This window comes from Callionymus lyra, chromosome 12, assembly GCF_982586985.1.
Source record: "Callionymus lyra chromosome 12, fCalLyr1.hap1.1, whole genome shotgun sequence".
Classification (NCBI taxonomy): Eukaryota; Metazoa; Chordata; class Actinopteri; order Syngnathiformes; family Callionymidae; genus Callionymus; species Callionymus lyra.
The window spans coordinates 8,075,867-8,092,534 of NC_141829.1; the positions used below are offsets into that span (position 1 = coordinate 8,075,867).

The 16,668-nt window shown below is 43.7% G+C and overlaps 4 protein-coding genes across 4 annotated transcripts; 3 read left to right on the forward strand and 1 right to left on the reverse strand.

Annotated features, from left to right (window-relative positions):
- Positions 1-48: 48 nt before the first annotated feature.
- LOC148068126 (ladderlectin-like) lies at positions 49-2,137 on the reverse strand. The gene is made up of 5 exons (XM_087803427.1): positions 2,067-2,137; positions 1,478-1,563; positions 1,271-1,405; positions 241-349; positions 49-173 (listed from the first exon to the last, which is right to left on the reverse strand). The coding sequence occupies exons 2-5, from the start codon at positions 1,514-1,516 to the stop codon at positions 109-111; spliced, it is 348 nt and encodes a 115-aa protein (XP_087659553.1). The 5' UTR covers positions 1,517-1,563; positions 2,067-2,137; the 3' UTR covers positions 49-108.
- Positions 1,241-6,995, forward strand: LOC148068127 (uncharacterized). The gene is made up of 2 exons (XM_087803424.1): positions 1,241-1,373; positions 1,447-6,995. Exon 2 carries the CDS (start codon positions 3,193-3,195, stop codon positions 4,648-4,650), a length of 1,458 nt encoding a protein of 485 aa, XP_087659550.1. The 5' UTR covers positions 1,241-1,373; positions 1,447-3,192; the 3' UTR covers positions 4,651-6,995.
- Positions 6,996-10,460: 3,465 nt separating this feature from the next.
- On the forward strand, positions 10,461-11,487 carry LOC148068128 (galactose-specific lectin nattectin-like). Its single transcript, XM_087803426.1, has 7 exons — positions 10,461-10,493; positions 10,565-10,630; positions 10,704-10,737; positions 10,819-10,904; positions 10,970-11,104; positions 11,175-11,283; positions 11,345-11,487. Exons 2-7 carry the CDS (start codon positions 10,565-10,567, stop codon positions 11,410-11,412), a joined length of 498 nt encoding a protein of 165 aa, XP_087659552.1. The 5' UTR covers positions 10,461-10,493; the 3' UTR covers positions 11,413-11,487.
- Positions 11,488-14,174: 2,687 nt separating this feature from the next.
- On the forward strand, positions 14,175-16,092 carry LOC148068129 (FHF complex subunit HOOK-interacting protein 1B-like). The gene is made up of 4 exons (XM_087804573.1): positions 14,175-14,180; positions 14,588-14,762; positions 14,835-16,039; positions 16,087-16,092. The coding sequence occupies exons 1-4, from the start codon at positions 14,175-14,177 to the stop codon at positions 16,090-16,092; spliced, it is 1,392 nt and encodes a 463-aa protein (XP_087660699.1).
- Positions 16,093-16,668: the final 576 nt, after the last annotated feature.

The window sequence follows — 16,668 nt, forward strand, 5'->3', positions numbered from 1 at the left end:
GAATAGTGATTCAAGGTGGAAGATGATGGTGATATTTATGGAAATGGCAAAAAAAAAAGAAGCGCGAAGGCGGCGAGACGTCATTTCATCGACGCCGTGGCGTCTTCTTTACTTTGTCATGCCGCACACGTAGGAACGTTTTTGGTCGCACTTCCATTCGTGCCAGTGGGAATCTGAGGAAAAGATCACACCGTTTGGAAAGTTTTTAAAATTCAAATGTTGGCTTTTTTTTCGTCTCACCGTCCGGGTACAACAGCACACACTCATTGTCGGTTTTTATCTTCTTCAGGTTTCTACACGCGGTCATTGTATAGAATCTATTCCCGTCGAGCCAGAGCCAGGCTCCGTCCTTGGAGAGAAGAAGAACAATTTCACTACACGACATGATACGTGACATTTTCTTGTCTATTTTACATATATTATACTTTTTCTAATTATCAAAAAAAAAAGGATACCTCTAGTACTTGACAATGTTTCTCAACTTAAAAGTGACAAACAAGCATGAAAGGCCTTAAGCAGGCAAGTTAATTTATTTGATGGAAAAAGATCCAACACACAAGAGAAGTTTCTTCAAATCTCAATTTAAAAGCAATTAGATTTTTGGTCAAGTGGACTACAGTAGTAGTGTGTAGTCCGACGGGAGACTACATTTCCCATGAGCACTTGCGAAACGCAAAAGTTGCCATGTCCCAGTTTGTAGCAGTTGAAAGAATTTTCTGTTTCCATTGTCTGAATGAAGGATGATACTGATGATGTAATGAATCAGATTGTGGATAATGAAATAATTTTTAATGAATATTTTTTTGGACCATAATCCCCCCCAAAATAAATATTAAGCTACCCAAACTACCTAGAGCTGAAGGGAACCTAATGTGCTGATTTAGGTGTCTCTTAAATTGTTCTAGGACCTCTATTATACTCATCAGTATGTTTCTTTTTGCACAAAACTCTCATTTAATAAAGATATTTACATTAGAAAATACGCTTAAGCCCCGCCCACTTAAAGTGGCTGAGAAGAAGTCACGTCCAAGCAACCACGCCCACTCTGCTCTGATTGGTCCACAAAACACGAGTTGCAAATGATTTCACTACGGAGATGTTTCTGTTTCCATAAGGTATAACATGTCAAAATGAAGTTGCTGCTTTAAAAGCTCAGCAAGTGCAAACTGATGCAGGGCTGCCAAAACTTTTGCATACCACTGTATAAAAGTATTTCCTTTCAGGTCACACGTGTTTAACACAACGTCTTAAAGGTTCTGTGAAGATGTACCTGGATGCTGTTGAAGGCACCGATCCAGACTGGGTTGTTGGCAGCCGCGAGTCTTCTCACCATGCCTTTGACAAACTTGTCCTCCCAGGCTCCTCTGATGGAGGTCAGGTGTCCTCCGAGCGAGACACAGTGTTTCTGAAATCAATAGCCACGAGTTGATACGGTTGTTGTGACAGGAAGACGGACGGCGGAGAGATCCCGCCTCACCTCGGCATCGAACCAGGTCTTGGCCTTTGAATGGTACATGAAGCATCTGTTCCACGTGCTGGTCCATCCGGCGGGGCAGCAGCGAGCTGCAAACAAGTGCACAAGTCTTTACTTCAGGTGACCAACATCAAGCGCACAAGTCTTTACTTCAGGTGACCAACAACCAGCGCACAAGTCTTTACTTCAGGTGATCAACAACCAGCACACAAGTCTTTACTTCAGGTGACCAACATCAAGCACACAAGTCTTTACTTCAGGTGACCAACAACAAGCGCACAAGTCTTTACTTCAGGTGACCAACAACAAGCGCACAAGTCTTTACTTCAGGTGACCAACAACAAGCGCACAAGTCTTTACTTCAGGTGACCAACAACCAGCGAACAAGTCTTTTCTTCAGGTGACCAACAACCATTAAACACCTCTGCGCTTCAGAAATTATTCAGACAGACATGTTAACTCCGTGTTCTTCTCTCTCATACAAGTAAAATGTGTAAAAAAAAAAAGATCTGATTTCTATTCTTTGTTTAAGTCAATAGTAAGTCAGATTCTTAACCTGCCAGTTATAATAGAAAATGGAAAATATACTGACGTTGGTAGTAGTAGGGAGGATACCGAATCCGGCCGGCAGCTGATGAACAGCTAACACCCGTTGGTCTATTAGCTAGCTGTTTTATAGTGTAAAAAAGGATCATTAAAGTATCGCCTTCATAAAGTTTATGTTAATTCACAATAATGTTATTTTTTTTAAGTTGATTATTTGAGATTTACACAAATAAAAATGTTGTCCGAGAACAAACCGTCAGAACTGCACAAGACAGGCAGACGAGCAGAAGCAGGTGAGACGAAGCCATCTGAAAAAAAAAAAATACACAAGAAAAAAAGTTTTTCAATTTCATTTTTTTTCAAGCTAATACACCCTGTTTCTTTTCTGTATCTAATCATCTTTTTTACCTTTTTTGTGTTTCTCTCTTGCCTTTGCCGACACCTTTGCAAGATCTCCGTCGCAGTACGAGTGCAGCTGAAGAGAGATTCTGCCTCTTTATATCGTTGGCCCTGGATGAGGAATGTATCTCCGTGACAACCAGGTCCAGAAATGATGGCACCTCCACCCGAACACACCTTCACTGTACAATTAATGCTAATTGTAATTGCAATCTCATTTATTTGTATTTATTTTTTTAATTGCATCTTCTGAATCTGTAATTACTTGAAATTGCTTGTTCAGCTATGAGCGTGAGGAAACTTGATTAAGTTGTCACTAATACATAACAGGTTTTAAAAAAAAAGTGACTACAAAGTAACGCACAAAAGTCAACTGCAAGTCTCGCATTGGTTTTAAATTTTTGGTAAATTGGTTTTAAAGTTCGTGGATTTCTCTGAATAGTTAAGTTCTTGAAAATAGTGGAAAATATGTTTTCGAAATACAAAATGTTGAACTAAAAGCCGAACGCAGTTGTGGAGCAATAGTAATATTTAGCATATTGAAAGAGCACCCCTTTCTTATTTGTTTATTTATTTTTCATTATTTTATGTTATTTTGTGAGTTTTGTTAATTTGTATCATTCATGTGTGCAGAACAATTGTATTTCTATTTTTAGACAGGGACAGTGACTTAAACTTTAGCAGGCACTTTGGGCAGCTTTAGGGTCTTTGTGACAATACAAACTACTGCACCTATACGAGAATCTACTCCAAGCCCAGCTGAACAGGATAGCATGGTGCATAAGTTACTGCATGGGAGAATCAAGCAGCTTGAGGAAGAGTTACAGAAAGGCGAAAGAACTGAACAGATCGTGTGTGCTACCTACAACAGTCATCTCTCTTTACATCGGCAAGCAAAGTTGAGAGCCCTCATTGGTAGGAAGTGCATGGTGGACTGTTCCTTTGAGGGAGTATCAACGCAAGCATTGTGGGATACAGGCTCGCAGGTCACTATCATAAATGACAGCTGGAGAGAATCCTGCTTTCCACAAATCCAGTTGAGGAGCCTAGATGAACTCCTAAGTGAAGAGGAGACCCTTGTCGGAAAAGCAGCAAACCAGACGGATATCCCCTTTGCAGGCTGGGTGGAGATCAAGTTCAGACTTGGATCAGTCTCAAGCCCACAACCAGAACTCATTGTGCCAGTGCTTGTGTCAAGGGAGCCAGGAATAGCAGACCCACCAATCATCGGCTACAATGTGATTGAGCATTTAGTCCTAAATGTGATGGAGCAGCATCCACAAGTGATACCTGCTGTAGTAAAAGACGCTTTCTGCATTGACTCCAAGAAGGCAAGTGGGTTGATAAGGGTAGTTCAAAGTGGTGTCCTGCATGACAAAGAAAGTTTAGTAAGAGCCGGAAAAACAAAGACTGTGATCCCTGCAGGGCAGACCAAAGAGGTGAAGTGCAGTGTGAGGACAGGTCCCCTTTCCACTAAACAGGAAGTTGTTTTTGAACCAGAGGAGGTACCTAAGTGGCCAGAGGGCTTGAACATCTTGGAAGCTGTCATCTGCCTGCAGAAGGGAAGCTGGTCCAAGGTAACGATACCTGTCACTAATGAGAGTAACCATGCCATTACTCTCAACCCCCGTACAGTGCTGGGACAATTACAACAAGTTACAGCAATATATCCAGCAGATGTAAGACCAGCCACAGTGAATGGAAACAAAATCAAAACATCTAGTACAAGTGAGAGCAGAGAAGATACTGTCAGCACTCCTGGAATGCAGCAAAAGTGCAACAGACCAGTGGATAAATGCACACAAGATCTATGCGACCCTCCAGTGGCAGTATATCACCTGACACCAGACGAGCAGGAAAAGGTGAGACAAATGTTGAGGGAAGAAAGTGCAGCATTTTCTAAAGATGACCAGGATGTGGGCTGTATACCATCTCTGCAGCTAAAAATCAGATTGAGTGACACAACTCCAGTCAGACGCACCTACACCTCTGTACCCAAGCCACTTCACAAGGAGGTAAAGGAGTATCTGGAGGACTTGCTGAACAGAGGATGGATAAAGAAATCCCGGTCCCCATACTCCTCACCTATAGTTTTTGTCCGCAAGAAGGATGGGGGTTTGCGCCTATGTGTGGATTACCATGAACTGAATCAGAAATCAATTCCCGATCACCACCCCATTCCCCGAGTGCAGGACATGCTGAATAGCTTGACTGGAAGTGCATGGTTCTGAGTTTTGGACCAGGGAAAGGCCTACCATCAGGGTTTCTTGGAGGAAAGTAGCAGACCACTCACAGCCTTTATAACACCCTGGGGTTTGTACGAGTGGGTCAGGATCCCCTTTGGCTTGTCCTCGGCCCCAGCAGAGTTTCAGCGCAGTATGGAGGAGTGCCTCGCAGGTTTGAGAGACGAGACATCGCAACCATATTTGGATGACAATCTTGTCCACAGCAACACTTTTGAAAACCATCTGAAGGATATGAGAGAAGTCTTACGCCGTTATCAGGCACATGGAGTGAAACTGACACCAAAGAAATGTGAAATGTTCAGAGACAAGGTCAAATTTTTGGGAAAGATTGTGTCCAAGGATGGCTATTGCATGGACCCTGCTGAAATTGCACCAGTACAAGCACTCAAAGACCGTAAACCTGAGACTGTGGGAGACCTGAGGAAAATGCTAGGCTTCCTCTCATACTATCGACAGTATATATCGAACTTCTCAAGGACTGCCAAACCACAGTTTACAGTTTGTTATGCACAGATAAGACTAAAGAGGGCAATGTTCAAGGATCAAAAGCGAGTAAGGCCAGAGGAAAATGCAAGAAGTCAGATCAGCTACCCTCTCGACAGCCGATCACCTGGACAGAACTAAACCAAAAAGTGCTCTGCCAACTGCTTGACTATCTGCTGCATCCACCACTCCTTGGTTATCCAGACTTTGAGAAGCCGTTTGTACTGCATTGTGATGCCTCCCAGGAGGGGCTGGGTGCAGTACTGTACCAGAGACAACAAGGTAAATTGGTCGTCATTGGTTATGGGTCAAGAACACTAACTGCTCCAGAGAACAACTACCACCTTCACTCAGGGAAGTTAGAGTTCTTAGCAATGAAGTGGGACATTTGTGAAAGGTTTCGTGATTATCTGTACTATGCACCATCTTTTATAGTTTACACAGATAATAATCCCTTAACCTATGTGTTGACCACAGCCAAGCTGAACGCCACCACCCACCGGTGGATTGCAGAGTTAGCAGACTTTAACTTCTCAATCAAATACCGGCCTGGGAAAGTTAATGGAGACGCAGATGGCTTGTCGCGTATGCCGCTTAACATGGAAGAGTATATGCATGCCTGCTCACAAGAGATGGAACCAGAGGTGATCGCCACCGTCACACAGGCACTTTAACTTGAGTTTGACAAGCATGAACCTTGGATGTGTCTAGTCACTATTCATGCAGCGTGTACTCATGTAGAGCAGGAACGAGTAATACTCCCAGTGGCAGAAATCTCCGCAGAGACACTCAGGAGAGCGCAGGAGGATGATCCTGTCATTGGAAAGGTACTAGAGTATGTCAGAGCAGGGAAGTGGCCTTATCTGGGAGGGAGAGACCGGCGTGATGACATTTCTATACTAGTGCGTGACAAAAACAAGTTGTTTGTCAACGACGAGAGTATCTTGTATAGAAAGTCAGGAGCTCGAGCTCAACTGTTACTGCCAAAATCTCTCCATCAGCTGATCTACCGGGAACTGCATGAGGAAATGGGACACCTCGGGTAGAGCGGACACTCAGTTTGATCCGTGATCGTTTCTATTGGCCTCGTATGCAAAGAGATGTGGATCATTACGTCACCAAGGTTTGCCGCTGCCTAAAGCAGAAGCGTCCAAATAAGATAACAAGAGCGCCAATGGTTAATGTGGTAACTACATACCCCTTTGAGATGGTCTCAATAGATTTCCTGCACTTGGAAAGCTGCAAAGGAGAATATGAGTATATCTTGGTAGTCATGGATCATTTTACGCGCTGCGCCCAGGCCTATGCTTGTACCAACAAATCAGCTAGGACGGCAGCGGAGAAGATCTTCGGAGACTTTGTGCTCAAGTTTGGATTTCCTGCCAAGTTACATCATGATCAGGGCAGAGAGTTCGAAAACAAGTTGTTTTCAAAGTTGGAAGAATACTGCGGTATAAAGGGCTCCAGAACAACACCCTACCATCCAGCTGGGAACGGTCAGGTAGAACGGTTTAATCGGACACTCCTTTCCATGCTGAGAAATCGGACACCAGAAGCCAAATCAGACTGGAAGAGCTCCTTGTAAAAAAAGTGTAAATTTAAATATTGGTCCGTTCGGCTCATTCGAGTCATTCGATGAAGAGCGAGCATGTGCGAAGCAGCCGAGTTAAGTGTTTCTGTGTTTCTGTCTACAGAGAAATAAAATCATCGAAACCAATGCACGCCTGGAATCTAGTTTATGGTTCTAAGTGCGCAACACAAGTCGTCCTGGAAAGTAAAGAAGATATCTTTCATAAAATAAATCAAGACTTCTTCACAGTACTTTTGGCTGAATCCTTTGAAAAATGTGCTTTACAAATACTTCAGAAACTCAAGAGGGTTGAATTGTTGAAACTTTACTTTTTATTCTGGCTACCTTTAAGGTACTAATACCTTTTTAGCTGTAGTTTATTTATTTATAGTCAAGCCAGACTTGACAGTAAGTGAATGTGACACACATTTACAAACTAAATAAAATAACAAAGTTCCAGTTTTTTGTTTCATGAATCTGTACATTTTAATAAAAGTTTGAAAATGTATTTCAAGAATTTGACAGTTCTTTTCAATATTTTGTCAATTTTGTTTTTAAAAATCTTGAAATTATCCAAATAGCTTTGTGAATTTGTTTCAGTATTTGTAAATTATCATTAAATATGCTGTTATTTTCTTTAGGGTTTTTAAAATGTGTTGTGTAAATATAAATAATAGAGAGTTTGTTTTTCACTCATTTTTCTTGTTTTACAGGTTTATCTTTTAAGTAAACTGGGCGAAAACGATTGTCTTGACGTGTCAAGAGTAAAATGTTACTTGAGAGAAAAAATACTTTTTTCCTTAAAAAAAAACAAAAACACATCAGACAGTAAAAAAAAAATAGAACAGTGATTATATAAATTCCTTTTTCTTTCTGTATCTCGGGTTACAAAATCCGTGTTTTTACTTCCTCATGGGAAAGTTCAGAGAAACATATAATTTCAAAATCAAGGTTATATAACAATGTTTTCTCAATGTTCTAATTTCATATGTTAATGAGAGAAGGCGTGTCTGTGAATAAGTTAATTGAGTGAAAACTTGTGGTTGATCGAGCTCTTAGAAATGTTCTCAATTATTTTTTAATGTAGCCATTAGTCAGACCTGTTATTCCACGTTCCACGTCAATAATATGAAGTAAACACATTTATTTCTACTGGATGACCTTAAACCTTTCAATCTTTTCTTCTACTCTAATTATATGATTGTTACACCTTCACCATCGTTATAGCAAAAACTCTTGGTGCAGGTGAGACACATCATCAGTGTTGTGTTGTGTTGATCAGGCCCCGGATTGTGTCTGAGTAGCTTGTGTAGCCCAGGGATCCCCCCCTTATCCACAGCCACCTTGATGCCTTTTCTGCTGCGTTGCCTTGTAGCTTTCCTAATCTGCAGTCCCTTCACTCCCAACATTTTGAGTGCCCTGATGAGAGACTGGCTGACAAACCCTCTGCAACCGACCTTGATTGGGTTGCATCGGGTCCTTGTTCGCCTACCAGCTCCTGATCCAGAACCTCATCAAACTGGAGCCGCTCTCTTTCCTTTTGGTTAGCAGGCCACATGACCCAGCGGTGTCCTGAAAGCCTGGCATGGGGTGGGGCTTGTGGAGCGTCGAGGGTCCGGGCACTGTGGGTTGCGTCCCGGCCGGGCTCCTCCCACATCTAACCAGGTACTGGACCGGTGCGTTGCTCCACATGCTTTCTTGTCAGACGTTAAATTTTGGCCTGATGGATCTTCAGGCCATGCTGGTTCCTGCACACTTTGCCACGTGAACAGACTGCGCTCGTTGCCGCTATAAATGTTCGTAGCCTGTTTATCCGTCCTGCTAGGGTGCTCATCCTCCCCCCCTCTCGGGGAGTTTTCCGTAGCTTCTTGTAGGTGCTCCCTCTGTGGAGCTGCAGCTTGGGTTGCTGACCCTCTCTGCCTATTCATAGTCCTCTTCCGGCCTATTCCTGGCTTGGCCAGATGAACTTGTTATAGCAAACACTCTTGGTGCAACTTAGACACATCATTAGTGTTGCATCCTGGGTTCATAGGGTGTTGACCCTGCCAGGGTTGATCAGGAATGCTCCTCTTACACAAACCGGTTGGTTTCATGGTACCGGTGGCTGGATTCCTGAAAACAAAAAAGCATTCCCGCGCCTCAATATCGGCCAACACCATGGGTCACCATGGACAGTCCTTAGTTTGTTTTGTTTTTTGCCGCAACCTTGTATTTGGCTGAGCATCTCCAAGAGGGATGATTATGTTTCCTTGGAAATTCGGAACACTTAACCAGAACCACAAACCTAGAGAAATTTGCGACAATACAACTCCACGTATCAGTGTCCTATTTTGGGGGTTTTAGGATATGGTCGCCCTACAATACATATTTTTTTTCTGATAAGAGCCTTCAATGTTCTCTTATGTTCCAAACATTAATATTGTTTCTGGACACACAAGGCGAAGTAGGCTCAGGCGTAGAACCAGATCACGTTGAAAAGACTGTGTCTCTTAGTTGGCCAAGGAAAAACCTAGGTAGTTCCATGAGATTTCTAGGCTAGGGGGAAGTCGGGGACCTCTGGTCTTCAGCTCCTGCTGTTGCCGAAAACCTGACCTCAGAAGAATGAATGGATGGATACTATTCCCTCAAAGTAGACCTCCAAGTAGTGATGGGCTGATGAAGCTTCATGAAACAGTGTCATGTTTTTTAGAGGTCAGTAGGTGGCGCCTTCTGTTTAAAAATGAAGTTTCATTAGAACAGTTGTTCAAAACAAGGTAAAATAATTCAGAGACGCCATCTAGTGGACTCTGTGGATAATGACACTGATGCTCATGAAGCTTCATCCGACTATCAAGAGTATCAAGACCGAGAGGAGACGAATTAAAGGAGTAAAATAAGAATCACAGTTTATTTTTCAGCATCTCCACAAGGCCTGGTTAAATGTTTAGAAACACAAGACCTAACCAAGCGACAACTCCATCTATCTGTGGCGATTCACGGTATGGTCGCCCTTAAATACCTCTTTTCCTCATAAGAACCTTGAATGTCTTGATTTGTACCAACCATTACCCGTTTCCCTGGACACACAAGGTGACGTTCTGTAGACAATTCCAACTGGGTGGAGGCCCTGGTGTAGACCCACTGGACACATTGAAAATACTATATCATTTGGCCCAGGAATACCTTGGTAGTTCCAAGAGGTTTGTAGGGAAGGGGGAAGATGGGATCTCTTTTCTTCAGCTCCAACATGTTCACTAAAAGTATACCTACCACACAGAAGAGTATCAAGACCAAGATGAGACGAAGGTGAGGCAACACAACCGAAACATAACACAGGGTATAGCACAAACATATTTGCTTTTCGGGTCACCTTGACCCTGAGATAACACAAGGGTTAACTGCTTAAAGTATCAAGAATGCCAACAAACTGTATTCTAATAAATGTTAGATAAACTTTGTGGGGTATATAAGCACTTGATCAGGAGAAAATGGAATGTGTGGCAGGGATACAACTGTTGACTTTGTATACGAAGCTCGGGTGAACCAGATACGTCAAGTAATGATAGACAATTATCAGAGATGTATTCAAACAAGAAGATAATGGGCTTAACCTCCCAGCATTAAGTAACTATTGAAAATTGGATAATTAAATACATTATTGTAATTCCAAGTGAAGGTGTATCCCGGTGTCCCACATACTTTAGAGATCTGCGAGAGTATATAAAGAGCAGTCCCGCCTGAGACAGTCATCAGGCAACGCTTGTTCATCACCACCGCGAAGATACAACCAGTGAAGGTAGGACCTCGCCGTCGATGCATTTTCTTTCCTTCATCGGGAGCTTAGCATTATATTTGCGTCTCTTCCAGATGTCGTCGTCATCGCTCGTGCTCCTGCTGGCCTGCCTGAGCTGTGCAGTTTTGTCCGCCACCTCTGTGAGTCTCGAGTGTCGACTGATGGAGACAAAGATCTCACGGTTTGTTTTCAACAACTTTCTTGTGTTTACAGTGTTGCTGTGATAAAGAAGAACCTGTCAAACCAGGTCAGTGTTTGGTGATTTGTATCTGATCTGTGGTTATTACAATCTGTTTTTTTTTACAATCAAATTGTCTTTGGTTACTAGTTCGCTGCTGCCCGAATGGATGGACCCAGTTTGAGGAGCGCTGCTACATGTACCACCACACCAATAAGGACTGGGTCAGCGCAGAGGTACTACAACCTGAAAACCTGTGCTCGTCAGAATCTGCCGAGTCATCGACTTCCTCTTGTTTCAGAAACACTGCCAGACATTTGGAGGAAACTTGGCTTCCATCACCAAAGGCAGAGAGCATATCTACGTCCGTAATCTGATCCAAAGAGTGACCGGCCACTTCCCCCGGGTCTGGATCGGAGCTCACGACTCGGTGCTGGTGAGACTGACTTCCTTGTTCATGAGTTGTCGAACACGGATGAGAATCAAACGAGGGTTTCTCTTTCCAGGAGGGTCTCTGGATGTGGACCGATGGCACCAAATTCATTTACAAGCGTTGGGCCGCGAATGAACCCAACAACCTTAATAAAGAGCACTGCGCAGAGATGAACTGGCGCAGTGAGTAGAAAATCTTCTTTCCTCCTAAAGAGAGGTTCTTACTGTGATATTCCCCCTACAGAAAACTACTGGAACGACCAGAAATGCACCACAAAAATGGCGTACGTTTGCTCCATGATCCTCCACTGATGTCCTCGCAACGACTCAGACATCACTTCTGTTTCATCTTGTGTTTGTTGGACATTTATTTTAATTTCTGAATCAAATAAAAACTATTAAACATTCACTCAATCTGTTTTTCTTCATCATTGAGTGTTATTTTTGCAACTCAGCTGAAACGGAGCATTTTTAGTGGGCGGGGCTTAAGTGTATACCCGATTGTTTAAGATCAATTTTGATAGCGCTTCTGTTTCCCCAACATGTTTCGCTAATGCTAATTGGGACTGCGTTTCTGACACGTTTCGCTATTGCTAGCCTTTTCCTGATAACCTTTTCTTAACACTTGTGCGTCCCTTAACTTTTGCAACTTCTTCTTATTTCCCTTCCACATATTCTCATCTACCATGACTGTCAGTATGTTATGGTCATGACACTTTAAGCATGTCCGACTTCCCTGCTTCCATAAATACTGTAAGATTAAAAATTATTATACACTATAAGTATACGCCATACTTAAATTAATGCTAAATGATAATCAAAAGATAAAGTATAAATCGTTTGAATACACATTCACAATCAACATTTCACTCAGACTGATTTACACTCAAGACAAGCTTGAAACAGAATTAGAGACATAACACCGGTTATTTAAAAAACATCTGTTTGTCTGCCGTTTCACACCTTGGGTCATGGATCAAAGAATGAAGCGGGACACATCCAGGAGGGGGGGCTGGAAGACGGAGGCCCCCACCCGAGAACATTTGAATCATAGATTGCAAGAGGGCAAGTTAGGAAGTTCGCTCTGCGGGTGATCGAGACACAGGCAACTTGAAAGAACCATTTTCCCCGGAAAAGACGACCCCCTGGGCGGGAAATTTGCCTTAAATATCGTGATGTTTCTACAGCTTGGGACCATTTCTCCGTGGCTATTGAACTGTAAAGCTTGTATTTTGTTTGACTTGAAGCGGCTAATAAACGACCCGTGACACTCTGCATTGACCATTTCTCTCCACAAAGCGAAGCATAAGAACCGGAAGTAAAGGCGTGTTGGAGCGACCGGAACGGAGTCCTGTTTTGACCGATTTAATAAGAAAGATAGGAATAGGAAAGAAATACCAGATAAAGGTCTAGATGTAACATGTCTTTTCCCAATATCTATTGTTGCTAATCAGGGCATTCAACGGTTTTTGAAACCCCTAATCTGGACCTAACACAAAAGATTTTCTCCACGATTAACCTTATTTTGTGTCACCTACAGAACCCGAAACCAGAACTGCAGGATCACAAACAACAATACTCATTTTCATAGGGTGTTACTGATGGGAAAGTCCTGAGCTAAAGTATGTTCTTCAAATTTTCTTAACCACACAGATTATTATTTGAATTGTATCCAGTTGTGGCTGTGTGAGGAAGGAATATAAGGATTAGAGATGCCTTTGTGCCAGGAACTGGTCTCTGAAGGAGTAGACGCCAACCTTGACTTAAAAATAATTTAGGTTTGTCTTTGGTGGATACCTTTGGGGAAGATAATTAACGGACTGTGAGACTGGAATGAAGGTACAGTATAACAGCGAACTAACAGCTCTGGGCATTTAAACTGATGTCCTTCCTGCAAGTAAATATTTGTGGCTTTAAACTAAACCTGGTGTTGGTTCTTTGGGTTTCAGCTCTAAGTCAGTTTCCTGACCTGACAGTAAAATCAATAAACTTTTCAAAGGATAAAAAATTTGAGCCTGGTAGCGCAAACACGACCACATTAATTCATCCGCCTTCAAATCTGGATGACAGCAGCGATCATATTGACATCAAACCAAGTAAAATAATTATTTGCGTACATCTGTTCAAAACAGACAAATAAATTAGGAGGAGACTTTTTCTTGCTTTTTGAGTAAATGAATGAAACCTATTCAGGCTTCATAGTTGATACTTTCAAGAACCAGACCAGTACAGTCCCGGGTCGTAAAACCCAATCGTGAAAAACGAGAATTGTCTTTTTTTTGCAGACGAACAGCAGGAATTGTGTTTTTAAAAGTATGTTGGGATGAGCCGCTGATTTCAAGTAGAGTTAATGCAGGTTCAGCGTGAAGGGAACTTGGGGAAGTTGTAAGTCCTGGTTTTGATCTGGTTCAAACCTTTAATGATTTCAAGAACCACTGGGATTGAAAGCCCATCACAGCTACACTAACAAGAGGTGAGTTATCATGGAATGGCTACTAGTCAAATGTAGGTCACTTATAGACGAGTTAGACAAGTAAGAAGCAACAACACTTATTACCGCTTACCCAAGAAAACCTCAAATTAGCCGTGACAGGAACCACTGCTCCACTGTAGCTGGGAGAAGATCCAAATCTTTTTTAGTGAAAAGTGGAAAACTTTGTTAGTTTTCTTCTGCTTACCCAGTTTTGGGTTGGCAGCTTCAGAAAGGAGGCCCAGACTTTCCTCGCCAACACCGTCTAGCTCTTCCCGGCGGACACCAAAGCGTTCCCAGACGAACTAAGGAGACATAGTCTCTCCAGCGTGTCCTGGGTCTACTCCCTGAGTCTTCTACCAGTTGGACATTCCCTGAACACCCCACCAGGGAGGCGTCCTGGAGGATCCTGATCAGGTGCCTAAAGGTGATACACTAGAAAATCTACTTACACCGAAAAAAAGGTTTAAGAAAGTGTCTAGAAAAAAATTAACTAGCATTCTTTTTCAGGTTGTGCAAAAAAGGTCGTCCTCAAATATTCTCAGCCATTTGACTAAAAAACACATACCAACATACCCAGAATCCCACATGTATTTATCTTGGAATGGAGGTATGTTCTGTTGGGAATTTCAGGGATCCACTATCATGTCTTAAGATTCAGAAACAAGCGATTCAAATGAAAAGTTCTTCTGGATTCATAGACCTGTAGTTAAGATGCCCTTCCAGGAACCGATAATTGCTTAAGCTAGCGATTAGCCAACTCAATGTTTGGGTCTAATAAGTTCTGCGGTACCAAGAAGACCACAGACCCCTTTTGATTCAGGATTGTTATGATCCAGGTTTTATCTGATCCCAAATTTGTACTTTTGAACAGTCAGACACCATTTCTGACATAGGTTGTGTGTACAATCGTGAATTTGCAAATCTGGGAGGGTTTCACTAGGCAACTGAGTTTTGGAAACTGCCACAGATTTGACTCAGTTTCCTCATTAGGGTAACATACGATACACTTCCTAGCCCCCAAATCTGCTGCCCTGCACCCACCTGATGCTGAGTCAAAGCAGGTCCATTAGGGAAACCGACGTCTCCGGGAAGTCTGCTAACAAGTTCCTGTCGCTCATTCCTGAATGTTGTCGTGTGAGTGTGGCGCCATCTGCTGACCGAGAAGAGGAAGCTCCGTTGTGGGGAAGAGGTGAGTAGGATTGTGTTGTTGAAAGTCGTGAAGTCGTTTAAATCTGTGGTGTTTTGTCTGCCTGAAACACAGAATCCCCGGTTCCACCTAGACCAAGCACACCGTCCTGCCTGTCCTTCTTCATACGCCAACAGAGCAGCGGTGGATTGGGGGAACCCTCGACCCCCACCGGAGTGGAGTCGCTGCAGCCGGGGTCTTCCAGCTCCATGTCCCCTGACTGCGTGACTCACCAGCATGGCCAGTTGGACTGCCTGGAATGGGACTCTGGCTATCTCGAGTATCTCAAAGACGCCAGGAGAGGCGTGGAAATCTGCTCGTGGGCCTGCCGGGACTGGTCAGCTCCATACGACGGAGAGAATCCCTCTGCGAACACTGCACCCCCGCCGTCTCTTCCCCCGACATCCAACCCCTCTCTGGCCATGTTCCCGGAGCACTTCTCGTTGCAGCACTCGGGCGGCAGCGAAACCCCACCCGGCCAGCAGAGGGCGGCGGTGGTGGCGGTGGCACGCTCGGAGTGGTCGAGCAGCGAGCGAGAGAGCGGGGAATGGGACGTGACCATCGGGGAAAACAACTGCATCAGCCTGACGAGGCGCTCCAAGAAGTGCAGCTTACAGAGAGAGGAATTCCTGCCAAAACCAGTTCCTCCTCTGATCCCTTCCTGTTCGTCCGACGACACGTCATCAGGGTCTCGCCAAACGTCGTCCGCTGCGCCTCACATTCCAGCCACTGCCATCACCGTCAGCTACCAGGCCGTGTACAACGGGCCAATAAGGCCGGACAACGGCTGCTCTCGGGCTCAGGATCGAGAACTCGAGGTCAAGAAAGTGAAGAGGGACTTCGGGGAGACCCAGTTCTTGGATGAGAACGCCAACGGATCCATCGTCACCTGCACATCCCAGACCTGCCCTACTCTCTCACAGTCCATGTTTACCAAGAGCGACTCGAGTAATGCGACGTCTCACTGCACCACCTCCCTCAGTCAGCCCAACAGCGATACCTCATACTTGCAGGGTGCACTCTCAGATCTTCCAGAAGCCAATAACACACAACAGTCTGTAGAAAGTCTCATCAAGGAGCTGCTGGAACAAGCTCCGGGAGACCCTCAGCTCCCTGGGGACTCCAATGGTCAGGGCATCAGCATTGAAGCTTTCACCCAGGAGCTGAGAGAGCTGGAGAAAAGGGTGAAGGAGCGCGGCGGCTCAACCGACCGACAGGAAGAGGTCACCGTAGAGACGCAGGAGGAGGACCCAGCACTGCCCGGCGGCTCCGAAGCGAAGGTGATCGGCAGCTACAAAGCAGAGCCGTCTGCGGCGAGCGTGTGTAGTCCTGAAGACCCTTGAACCAGCCAGCATCTCAGCCCTACACAGGTACCCCCTTTTTCACAACATGCGTCAGATTTACTTTAACTGAGACAAGTCTTCCAAACCCTCTTAGATCCAGATGGAACTACTGTGTATTGGCAAGAATTTAGTTTACAATACGTCTCACGATACAGGGGCAACGATACGATGTGTTGGAATAATGTACTTACAGTATATATTTTAGTTTTATTTAACTTTAAGTGTGAAATCTTAACAAACTTATCTCAAGACACTTTACAGTTTAAATAAGACTATATGGGAGGAAAGAAAAACTGGTACTTATCAACAATGAGTGAATCACATTGTGACAGTGGCGAGAAAAAACTATATTTTGTTCGAAATTCAAAATATGTCCAAAGATCAGCTTTAAAAGATGCTGGAGTCGACTGTATCCTCCTGTCCTCAGTCGTCGCCAGGATATTGCTGAACTTGGCTTGGGGTCTGCTGCCAGAATAGCAACATAAATTAACAAATGCTGTGAATATTCACATTCAAATAACACATCTATACAGTGCTGGTTTGAGAAGTAATATCCGATATTTAAG

Excerpts from the sequence above, each read along its gene's own strand:
- LOC148068129 (XM_087804573.1), top strand. Across the intron at positions 14,763-14,834 it reads AGCTCCGTTGTGGGGAAGAG|AATCCCCGGTTCCACCTAGA; the intron begins GTGAGTAGGATT and ends CCTGAAACACAG.
- LOC148068127 (XM_087803424.1), top strand. The coding sequence starts at position 3,193 with ATGGTGCATAAGTTACTGCATGGGAGAATCAAGCAGCTTGAGGAAGAG.
- LOC148068126 (XM_087803427.1), bottom strand. The coding sequence starts at position 1,516 with ATGTACCATTCAAAGGCCAAGACCTGGTTCGATGCCGAG. Across the intron at positions 1,406-1,477 it reads AGACCTGGTTCGATGCCGAG|AAACACTGTGTCTCGCTCGG; the intron begins GTGAGGCGGGAT and ends TATTGATTTCAG. Across the intron at positions 174-240 it reads TGTGCTGTTGTACCCGGACG|ATTCCCACTGGCACGAATGG; the intron begins GTGAGACGAAAA and ends TCTTTTCCTCAG.
- LOC148068128 (XM_087803426.1), top strand. The coding sequence starts at position 10,565 with ATGTCGTCGTCATCGCTCGTGCTCCTGCTGGCCTGCCTGAGCTGTGCA. Across the intron at positions 10,631-10,703 it reads CAGTTTTGTCCGCCACCTCT|TGTTGCTGTGATAAAGAAGA; the intron begins GTGAGTCTCGAG and ends TTGTGTTTACAG. Across the intron at positions 10,738-10,818 it reads AGAAGAACCTGTCAAACCAG|TTCGCTGCTGCCCGAATGGA; the intron begins GTCAGTGTTTGG and ends TTTGGTTACTAG.